The sequence below is a fragment of the Notamacropus eugenii genome, chromosome 3 (genome assembly GCF_028372415.1).
Source record: "Notamacropus eugenii isolate mMacEug1 chromosome 3, mMacEug1.pri_v2, whole genome shotgun sequence".
Taxonomy (NCBI): Eukaryota; Metazoa; Chordata; class Mammalia; order Diprotodontia; family Macropodidae; genus Notamacropus; species Notamacropus eugenii.
The window spans coordinates 336,287,045-336,299,291 of record NC_092874.1 but is presented as its reverse complement, the minus strand read 5'-3'; the positions used below and the strand labels follow the sequence as shown (position 1 = coordinate 336,299,291).

The window sequence follows — 12,247 nt, the reverse complement described above, 5'->3', positions numbered from 1 at the left end:
GAACCTCCTTGGACTCCCCTTGAATCTTCTCACTTAATCTGGCCTTTTATACTTAACCTAGCCTGGCCCTCCATTATCTGTTACCTCAGGATTGCCCCAACTGCTTTCCACCCAAGACCTTCATTGTCAGATACCTCCTAGGGGCAGCTAGGTGGTGCAGTGGATAGAGCACCAATGAAGGAGTCAGGAGGACCTGAGTTCAAATCTCACCTCAGGCACTTGATACTCACTAGCTGTGTGACCTTGGGCAAGTCACTTAACCCCAACTGCCTCATCCTGGGTCATCTCCAGTCATCCTGATGACCGGATTCACTGGATGGTCACTGGATTCAGATGGCTCTGGAGGAGAAGTGAGGTTGGTGACCTGCACAGCCCTCCCTCACTCAAAACAAAGTCAAGTGCAAGTCATGTCATTATTTCTCCGATGGCATGATCTTTTTCGGGCAACGAACACACACACACATACCTCCCAGTTGCCTCCATCTGTTTCCCACCCTTGATTACATCACTAGTTGCCCTAGTCTCATCAAGATCCTCCTTAGATCCTCCTCCAAGACTACTAGACCACCCCTAAATCTTTCCCATGGTCCTTCTGTATATAAGTTCCATCTCACCTCCATGAAGGTACTCAGATTCAATTCAGCTTGGATTCTGTCTAGCTGAGATTCTATCTGGCCCCCTTGTCAATGTAAGTGTCACAAATGCTTAGGCTCCTTAAGAGTCAACACAATATGGTGAACCTTTAATAACCTTTGTTTTACTTTGGCTGAAAGAAGGATTGAGTCGAATTCATTCAGCAAGACCTGGCGTATCAGTATTTTGGGGTCCTGAACATCCCAAATCTCATCATTATGGTTTCCTGACCTCAACACAATGAGCAGGGTTAATCAGAAACAGAAAAATATGACTCAAGATAACATGATTCCAAAATTCTTCATTGTTTTAGGCTTTTCCTGTTGAATCGTGACATTATCAATTAAGTCCACATGGCAACTTGTTATTGAAGCTGAATGAAGTATCAAGTACAAAACAAATATACTTTTCTTTTTATAGATAATAAAATGGCAGATCCTCCAAAACTGACCCAAACTCAGATCCTTCTAAATCAGTTCTTAAAATTCCAGAGACATGACTTACATGTCTATTGGGGTCCCTAGGGTGCCTCTCATTGGTTGGCTACATCTGAGGAGGTAGGGGAGGGAGTGGTGCGGTAGGAGTTCAAGCCAAAACTTTTGTCCCTTGGCCCAGGGAAGTTTTGGTCCATTTGTCTGAAAGGCCTGGAAAGCCTTGCCTAGAGGGCTCCTAGGATTCCCCTAATTCGATCTGGCATTCTCTTCAGATCCATATCACCCATATACTCCTTGCCCCTAATCCTATCAAAATCCTATCACCTGGGCTACTGGACACTCCCATCAAGATCCTCCCTAGAGCTGATCTACATTCTAGGTTGACCTCCTTTATCAAGACCATCCCTGGAGCCCCAGACTACTTGGCAACACTTGGATTCTTCCCTCAGTCTTTTCTGTATGTAAGTTCCATTCTGCCACTTTGAAGGGGCTCAGAGTCAATCTAGCTTAGATTCTATCTGGCTCGCTTGTCAATACCAGGGTCAGAAACAGGTTAGGCTTGCTATGGCAAATCTTTGATAAACTGTGTTTTTCTTTGGCTTTAAGAAGGCTTGTGTTGAATTCATCAAGCAGGATCCTGTGTGTATTTTGGGGTCCCCACTACCCCAAACCTCAACATATTCATATACACAGTTGTAGGATAAAGGACTGGTTTGCTTAATTATATTAAGTAATCTACAAAAAGCCATTAAAAACAAACACTTGTTACATTCAACACAAATAAAATTCTGGGGGGAGCCTTCTTTCAGCAAGTCTCCTCAGAATTAAGTGGTGATGATAATGAGTGACATAAAATAATACAGTCTCAAGAAAAGAGGAGAGAAGGAGGGAATAAGCATTTATTAAGCAGCTATGTTCATTTGATTCTTTCAAACCCTGGGAGACAGGTGTTATTATCATTTTCATTTTGCAGATGAGGAACCTTAGACAGACAAAAGTTAAATACTTGCCCAGGGTGACATTGCTAATAAGTATCTGAGGTTGGATTTTAACTCAGGTCTTCCTGACTCCAGGCCAAGCCCTAACCACTGCACCACCTCATTCTTTGATGTTTGTCCTTTCCATGTGATAGGAAAATCACTCTCAACATTACGTCCATTTCCCAATTCCCTACTGACTACTTTGAAAGTAAACTGAGTTCTGAAGAAATCCCTTCAACTCTCAAGGATGATTCCAATACCTTTGGAGGAAGCTTAAATTCCAAGGCTGGGAGACCCAGAGACAACACAAGTGATGAACCAAAAAGATAATTTAGTTATCTTCAAGGTAAAGACACAGACCTTGTTCACATTGGTTTCTCTTCTAGAGGTATCAACAAAAGAATCACTGTAAGTATGAAGGCCGATCTGGGCTTTCCTTCCTCTGCAGTTCCTATCCACCACTTCAGTGGGATCATTACTTTCTAATTCTGAGCAGAAAACTGCCTTAGGCCAGTGCTCTAGTAGTTTCTTTGATATTGGAAGAATATGAAAAATACATAGATCATTTCAACAGACAACAAAAGGAGATTTACTTAGCCATAGAATTCCACAAGGATATATACACTCAGAGGACACCCCAAGTTGATTCAGCTAAGTAAAGCTCCCCTGGCCAAGTTGTCCCAACAGGGTTCACAGGCAAGCATCAGAATGTGGCTGGAACTCTTTAGAAGTTCTTTTCATGCCTGAATGACAAAGAAGTCGTTTAGCCTTTACTTTTCTGAGTTAATCCAATCTCAGAAACAGTTTCCAAACCTTTTAAGGAAAAAACTAGTTTAATCTGCATGGGGTAGAGGTCAGAATATTGCTCTCTCTTTCCTCCCAAAGTGTGACACAGATGAAGGTCTGACAAAGGAGACAGAGGAGCAGGCAGATGGAGGAGAACTAAGAAAGAGTGTTATAAAAACTGAGAAAGGAGGAATAGCCAGGAGAAGGTGATCGACTGCCAAATGTTGCAGAGAGATCAAGTAAGATAAGCACTGATAAAAGGCTGTCAGATTTTACAATGAAGAGATCATTAATAACTCTGAAGGGAGTGGTTTCAATTTAGTGCTGATGTTAGCAGCTGGATTGTAAGAGGACTTAGAAAGGCGAGAGAAGAAATGGAGAGGTACCAAGCGTGGTTGAGATTAGTTATAAAAGGGAGAGGAGATAGAGGATAACACCTAGTGGACATAACAGGATCTACAACTGCTACAGTGCTGTCAATAATGGGTGGATAGGAATGAGAGTCCTGAGGGAAGCAGCATCCCCCAGATCACAGGTTCCACTTCTCATCCAACCCAGCAATTGAAGCCATTGTCCAGGGAAGCAGGCCCCAGTGGCCAAAAAACTACTCCACAAAGGACCTGAGCAAGAGACAGTGTGGTCCAGAGAGATCAGACCATCATTAGCTGGACCACCATCTGTCCACACACCCAGAACCCTGAACCCAAGAGTCTTGGGAATAGCAGTGCTTTCAGCCCAATGCCCATATCCATGATCCTGGAAAGCAACTTTTATGTAGAGGCAGGCTGGAAACTACTCCTGCCATTGCTACAGACATAGACCAAAAGACTTAAAAAAGTTCTTGCCACCGAAGTCCCTGACCCTGTCAAGTGGCTTAACATCAGAAACAGATACAATTTTATCAGTGGAAATGACACTAAAGGAGAAGCATTACCATCTGATGATGCTGCACCCTAAGGACCATGGGAACTTTCCATCTGCCTGGCAGCTGCAACCTTCCACATGCATTGTCTCCCATATTAGAACATGAGCTCCTAGAGAACAGGACTGTCTTACTTTTCTATATGAATCCTCAGTATTTAGCATAGTACTTTGCATATAGTAAGCACCTTAATAAATGCTTTGTTCATTCATTTAGTTAAGGTGTTGGTTTGATTTTACTTTTTTCAAGGATGGGAAGACCTGGGCATGTTTGTAGACAGTAAAGAAGTAATTGCTAAAATGAATTAAGCATGCAATCTGCTGGAAAAGGAGGGAAGATGGAAGCAAAGGCTCACGTAGGAGCATTGGCCTTGGCAAATAAGGCTACTTCTTCATCAGACAATGGAGAGACTGAAGAAATTGTGGGAAATTATGTTAGTGGGATATGTGATGAGAAGGGGAGGAAGCTCCTGTTGAATGGTTTCAATTTCTTTTTGAAGTATAAAGATTATGATCTAGTAAAAGAATTTGAGAGTAAAACTTTCATTAAGGCAAAAACAAGGTCATATCAAAATCCCACTGTTTGTTATGTATTTTGTAGGAGTGAAGTCTTTCCTAGGACTCCTATATTTTATCTATATCTGTATTTTAACTTCCTATATTTTATCCTACTGCTCACTAAAGCCAATCTGCGTAGCTGAAGAAAATAAATCTCCCATGACAGGCACATATCTCCCACCTCTCCTAGTCTCCTGCGCTTCACATGGAAATATAGCACTGTATTGTGACTCAATGAAATGATGCCATTGCTTTCCCAAAGTCCAAGGACTAAGGACTTTGGGGATCTAGTCCTATCCTCTTCGGAAGAGGTGGTCATTAAACCTAGGAATCTTTTCTGTTCTAGATTCTATGTGAAATCCCATAATTAGCTAGGTTGAATTAATTGTTCCTATCATAGAAGAATCTATTTTACCAGGAACTCATCAGTAAATGGCTCCTTATTTTGTGTTGTATTGTGAACGCTCTTACTTCTTTCTTCCACAACCTAAACAGCATTGACCTTTGTCCCTGTCCAACCCCACCACCACCAGACTTTATTTGGGTGTTATTATTTCTGGCTCTATAAAATAAATTTTTGGTAGTTAGACTGCTATGGCACTGAATAAGTAAATTAATTTAGAATTGTCATCTTTATTATATTGGCTCAGCCTACTCGATAGCTATGAGTATTTCTCCAATTGTTTAGTTCCAACTTTTTTTGCGTGAAAGTGTTTTGTAATTGTGTTCATGTAGTTCCTGGGTTTGTCTTGGCAGGTAGACTCCCAAGTATTTTATATGGTCTGCAGTTATTTTAAATGGAATTTCTCTTTCTCTCTCTTGCTGTTGGGTTTTGTTGGTAGTATATAAAAATGCTGATGACTTGTGTGGGTTTATTTTATATCCTGCAACTTTGCTGAAGTTAATTGTTTCAACGAGTTTTTTTCAGTTGATTCTCCAGGTATACCATCACATCATCAGCAAAGAGTTTCCTCATTGACCATTCGAATCCCTCCAATTTCTTTTTTTTCCTCTTATTGCTATAGTTAACATTTCTAGTACAATATAGAATAATAGTGGTGATAATGGGAATCCCTGCTTCACCTGAACTTATTGGGAAGGCTTCAAACTTGTCCTCCACTACAGATAATAATGTTTGTTGATGGTTTTAGATTGATACTGACCATTTTAAGGAAAGCTCCATTTATCCTTATGATTTCTAGTGTACTGAGACAATCACATGATTCCTGTTGTTTTTGCATGTCTATATGGTCAATTATATTGATAGTTTTCCTAATATTAAACCAGTCCTCAATAAATCCTACCTGGTCGTAGTGTATGATCTTGGTGATGTATGGCTATAATCTCCCTCCTAGTATCTGATTAAAAATTTGTGCGTTTTATTCATTAGGTCAATAGATTTCTTCCTCTTCCTGATTTAGGTCTCAACATCATATGTGCCCATACCACATTTTGCAGACACTTATTTATACTTACCTTTAACTTGTTTCATTATCTTTCCTTCATCGACACAGCTCAGTTTAATTTATGCATTAGTTTGTTTTTGTAACCAGTTCATTCGAGCTTTTCTTTTTTTAATTTTTTAAAGATTAAAAAAAAAAATTTCAGTTTCAATTTCTCTCCACTTCCTTTCCCACCCATTGAGAAGTCAAGAAATACAATGTGAAGTAATGCAAAACATATTTTCATATTTGGCTATAACTTTTCAAGAAAGCTTTGTTAAAATTACTCACCTTGGAACCTTACGTATTTTAACTGTATGTTTGTTGTGGTCACTCAAAGTGCAATGGTACCATGTATGGTGGGTATAATAAGTAGGATTCAGCAGCGACTATTTGCATGGAGGGAGTGATATGAAAAACATATCAAGGAGAGAGGTAGGCCCTGAAAAGAAGAGGAGCTGGCCACACTGGAAGTGAAGGATAACAGATGACTCATCTGCATACTGGACTAATATTTATTTACTATTAGAAGAGCTAAAGGAAGACTCCTAAGTCTCGTGTGACAGACTCTCTCCCTCCCACCTCCCCATGTAATAAGATTTATCGGCTATTAGGAACAAAAGTTGTATGAGATGAAAAGTTATGAAAAGATTTCAGTGTGACATGTTAGGTTGAGTGCCATATTAGTGGTACCACCAGGTAGAGGAAAGGGGTCCTGGAGGTCATTCCAGTCATTTTATGTATAAAGAAACTGAAGCCCAAAGGGTTAAGTGACTTACCCAAGGTCTCCTTGTTGTTCAGTCATTTTTAGTTGTGTCTGAGTCTTTGTGATCCCATTTGGGGGTTTCTTGGCAAAGATACTGGAATGGTTTGTGTCATTTCCTTCTCCAGCTCCTTTTATAGATGAGGAAACTGAGGCAAACAGGGTCAAGTGACTTGCCCAGGGTCACACAGCCAGTAAGTGTCTAAGGCTGGATTTAAACTAGGAAAGATGAGTCTTCCTGAGTCCAGACCTGATACACTGTCCATTGCACCACTAACTGCCCCTGCCCATAACCATCAGGAATGGGATTTGAGCCCAGCCCCTGATTCTCCTTTGAATTTCTGCCTCACAGAACCTTTCTTTCTTCAAGACATAGGCCAAGCACCACTTTGTATATCCTTCCTGACTGCCCACTACTAGTTTACAAAGCACTTTCACATGTGATCCTTATAAGAGCTCCAGGAGATGGACAGGGCAGGTGTTATAAAACAGTATGAGATGGTGCAGTGGATAGTGTGCTAGTCCTGGAGTCAGGAAGACTTCTCTCCTTGAGTTCATATCTACTAGAAACAGCCTTTGAAACTGCTTAATTTAACTACTTAATATTTATTCTCCTTATATTTATACATATATATGAAGACAGTTATTGAAGGCAGCAGAGAATGGATAAGCTTCTTTAAAACTTCAAATTGCGCTGGCTACTTCACAGACCCAGAAAGGGCTGTCACGCTTGAAAGTCTCTGGAGTGAGGACTTTTATTAAGAGTTAAGTACACTTTAATTTTCTTTCTAAATCTAAATTCTTTTGCTTCATTCTGATACGCAATATGTAGGGGAATGGAAACTTTTTTAATAAATATTTTGGTAACTGTATTTTAGTATAATTGAGGTTTTTGATAACCTTATGTATTTCATGCATTTGAAAGCACTCTTCTGAAAAGGAGTCTGAGGCTTGCTAATGAGGTCCATCACACACACACACACACACACACACACACACACACACACACACACACACACACCACACACACACACACACACACACACACACACACACACACACACACACACACACACACAGAGTTAGAAACCCCTGGATGACAGGTATTATTACTATGGTGTCCAAATGATGTTAACAACCTGTAGGTATTATTTTAGTAATATATATCAATCCTATTTAAGTAATTTTTTTTCTTAAATTTGGGTGCGTGATTTCACTGTTACAGGGAATTCTTAGAGAAGAAACTCCTTCTAAGCAATGCTGTCACCAAATGTCTGCAGTTTCCTGGGTTACCTGGGGCCCTGAGAGAGTGATTTCCCCGGAGTTACATAAGTGAAAGAGATTCTGTCACCGTCTTCCAAGGTAGCCTGTTTCACTTTAGAATAGCTTGAATTAGAAAGTTTTTCCTTACATTAAGTCTAAATTTGATTCTCTGCAACTTCTACCCACTGCTCCTCATTCTTTCCAGTGCCAAGAAAAACAAATCTAATAATTCTTAATGGCTATTAAGTCCCACTATTTTTTTTAAGAGGGCATTTTCCTTCTGAGTAATCAACTCATAATGTGTTCTCAGAAAGGTTTAGTTTTTTGTTATATTTGAAACTAAAGTAGGGATTATTCTGTTCCTTTTTTAATACACAAGTTTGGGGTTCATCTTGATGTTCAAATGCCTAAATAAAATATAAAGTTCTGTCCATCCATTTAATGGTAATGAAACATAATTCAGCATTAAAATCAGCATTAAATAGTAAATGTAACTTCATAGTTTTATATTTTTCCTGTTGGAAGCTTGAAAATCATTTCTCTTTCAGTCTCTCTTTAGAGTGTTTATACAGATATTCCAAGAGTACAATAAAAGGGGAAAGAGACTAGATCCAGAGCTGGAAAATCCACACGAAAATTACAGCTGTGATACCCGCCTTGACCTTGAGCAGATTACCTAATATTTTCCAGTCTCAATTTTTTATTGTTACTGTTCAGTCGCTTTTGAGTTTGGTGATTTTTCATGACTCCATTTGGGTTTTCTTGGCAAAGATACTGGAACGGTTTGCCATGTTCTTCTCCAGTTCATTGGACAGATGAGAAACTGAGGAAAACAGTTAAGTGACTTGCTCAGGGTTATACAGCTAGTAAGCATCTGAAGTTGGATATGAACTCAGGAAGAGAAGTCTTCCTGACTCCAGGACCAGCACACGATCCACTGCACCATCTCATACTGTTTTACAACACTTGCCCTGTCCAATCCATCGCCTGGAGTTCTTCTAAGGATCACATGTGCAAGTGCTTTATAAACTATAGAGCACTATGTAAACGAAAAATTATTCTTCTGGCTAAGATTTCCCCACTCAGTAGCCAAAAACACACACACACAACACGCATGCACACGCACACACAACACGCATGCACGCACACACGCACACACACACGCACGCACACACACACGCACCCCACTACTTCTTCTGATCTTTTTACGTACATATAAAAGAAAAGTCAATGATATACTTAGAAATCTCACCAAGGAAAAAAGATCCCTTCTAAATCCATATTTATAACCGCCTTACCTAATATCCCTCTTCTCTAAAAGACAATCTAGATGCCTGCTTTCCAGTTCCCAAACACTCATGATACTAATTACCTCAGAAAATATTTACCAGATATTTATGTGAAATTGTCCATTCCAAGTCCTAAAAATCCCGAGAACTTAAATAATTTCATCATTTCTTGAGGCAAATTCTTGGAATGTGACTCCCTGTAAATGGCATCCCAACCTTGCAAGTGATTCCAGGAAGCCGTCAGGCCACAGGCATTAAATGCCTGCTATGTTCCAGGCACTGTGCTAAGCACTAGGGGTACAAATTCAAGTTTTAAAAAAAAAAACAGTCCTTGCCTTTAAAGAGCTTAACATACAAAAAGAAGATAAGAAACTGGGGGAGGGAGAGGTTCAGGGGGAGGTCATGGGTCTGCTCTCCAGTCTCATTCAAGTACTGATGAGATGTCAGTCCTGGGGAGAGTCAATCTTGAAGGATACTGAGATTTCTCAATGCAAAATTTCTCTCATATCCCTACATAATCTAACATATTAAGCCTCCACACGATTTTGCTCCCTTTGCATACTGATCTATTCCACATGTAGCTGAGGTTTTTTTTTGTTCTTCCACTGTTTCCTGGCTTGCCAATTACCTCGACTTTACTGAAGGATATAGAGCAATACCGAGGTACATTATGGGAGGATCTGGGAGAGACCAGGGCACCTGAGCATTAAAACAAGAATGTGAATGACCCAGCTATCCAAGAAAGGAAGGGAAATGCGGCCTACAACAATATCTTGGACATAAGTGACATTCAATAAACATTTATAGTATAAGTGAATGAACAATGGGAAAAAACCAGGTAGGATGGGGTACAGTAAGAAGTGAGAGGGGGCACTAGAGTGGATAGAACTCTGGGTCTGGAGTCAGGAAGACCTGAGTTCAAATCCAGCCCCAGACACTCACTAGCTGTGTATGACTCTGGTCAAGTCACTTAACCCTGTTTGCCTCAGTTTCCACATCTGGAAAACCAGCTGTAAGAAGGAAACGGCAAACCTCTCCAGTATCTTTGCCAAGAAAACCTCAAATAGGGATCACAAAGAGTCAGACAAGACTGAAATAAGTGAACAAGAATACAGACAGCAAAATTTTAGGAATAGGAAACTTGAAAATTGATGAAGATGGTGAGTAAGCACTGGTCAAATTTGGGATATACATTCACCTTGTCATACACTGAAGAGAAAATATGACCCAAAAAGTGAAACTACAGCCTGAGGCTTTGGAGGTTAGAGAGAGCCACAGTAACCCACCCTTCACATTGTGAAAGAAGTAAGGTTAACACCTGCATCTGAGCGGATAGGGAGGTGGGGACACCAACTGAGTTAATTATTTATTGAGATTACTTTCCCTCATCTGAAAGAAGTCAAAAGTGAGATGGCTCCAAACATAATGGGTAAAATTAACCTACATCTTATAATTTTCTCTCTGGAATGCATAAGGATAAGATCTTGGTTAGAATAATATAATATAAACCCTCTACTAAAGAGTATATTCTATACCTTGAACAGCGTGAAATAGCTCAGTAGATTCCTTACTAATTTACTAAGATTTCAAACATTTGTAATGTTGGTAGCAATCAATAGCACACCGACTTAATTTTAAAGCAATGGTAAAATACATAATTTTAGTTATAATTTTGCTGAGCAACAGGAAAACACGATTTTATTGCCAAATGAGATTTCAAACAAATAGATAGTTTACAAGTCCAGTGAATTTGGAGTTTATTGTTTTCTAAAAAAGAACAAAATATTTTCATGCAACATATACGTAGTTTTAAATAATCATGACAAATGGTAGGAAGAGTTAAGGAATGCTGTATTCATAGAATTCCATGAAATATACAAAATGCCCCAATATTTTGGGTTGTACATAATAAAGGAATACCATAAATACATTTTCAAAATACTGTAGCAACCAAGACGACGTGCCTTATGAGGGCATAGGAATGTAATTTAGAAAAAAAATCACGCAGGGATACTCATTTCCTTAAAAATCACTGAGTCAAGACAAAAGCAACATTCATCTTAATATACTGATTTTATACACAATTCTATACGATACCTTTTCTTAAATCAATCCAACAGCAAAAATTAAGACTCTCTTCCTCTTTTTTGGTAAACAATTGCATGGTAAACCTAGATGACTTTTTTCCCTCCTGGATTTTACCTGGGAGTAGCCTTTTTATTTAAAAGAGGGCAGGTTTGGCACTTTTATACTGATGTCACCAATGTTAATATTTCTTGGGATCTCAGGAAGATTCATATTCTTTACAGCGGATACTGCCCGGGCTGGAGCTCCTGCTAAGCCAGCCTGTATATAGAGGTAAATAAAAGGAAAAACAAAAAAGAAAATGTCTAACTCAGATGTAATTCATCACAAAACTGGTGTACACAATGGAAGACAGTGACGAAGCATTTCAGATAACAAGATTAAAAGGACCAGATGGTAGTTTTGGTTTGTATGAGATGAGTTACTTTGAAGTACTAAACTATAAAGAGAAAACAACTCACACATTTTAAAATATAGTGAATTACATGCAATGGTAACTGAATATAAATGGGAGGGGAAAAGGGAGAATCTCTAAAGGATATGTTAAACTGATAAATAACTAGTGAGACATTTTAAAGCAGAATTAAACATAGCCTAAATCCCACTACTTCTTGTCATCATAGATAATGTCATTCACTTTAGTCACCTGGGTATCTTAGGTTAGCCAAGAATCCTATCTGTACAATTATCATGATTTCATGGGTGTATTATAATTTAATCACCATTTACTACTGAAATCTTTAGAATCATGAGCAGGACATAGCAGTGTCCCATATCTGATATGTGTGTGTATCTCTCTCTATGTATCTATAGCTATCTATATCTACAGGTAGATTGATAGACTGACAGACAGATAAGCAGACAGACAGACAGACACACATAGATAGATAGATAGATAGATAGATAGATAGATAGATAGATAGATAGATAGATAGACAGACAGACAGACAGACAGGCAGGCAGTGTGACCCTGGATGAGCCATGTAAACTCTCTAAAATGATAAGCTGCAGAGAAAATGTTAACCTACACTGGTAGAGGGAGTTTCCTCACCAAGGAGTCCTCTACGCCAGGAAAATTACCAGTTCCTTCCCT

General features: G+C 39.2%; 1 protein-coding gene across 7 annotated transcripts in view; it reads right to left on the bottom strand.

The window, feature by feature from the left end:
* Positions 1-10,798: 10,798 nt before the first annotated feature.
* AP3S1 (adaptor related protein complex 3 subunit sigma 1) overlaps positions 10,799-12,247 on the bottom strand; it is a 96,681-nt gene continuing 95,232 nt past the window's right edge. For all 7 annotated transcript variants that reach the window (XM_072597106.1, XM_072597108.1, XM_072597107.1 and 4 more), the window contains one exon: positions 10,799-11,415. In XM_072597106.1, the coding sequence (XP_072453207.1) occupies positions 11,287-11,415 (129 nt within the window). In that variant the 3' untranslated portion in view covers positions 10,799-11,286. The remainder of the gene's footprint in view (positions 11,416-12,247) is intronic.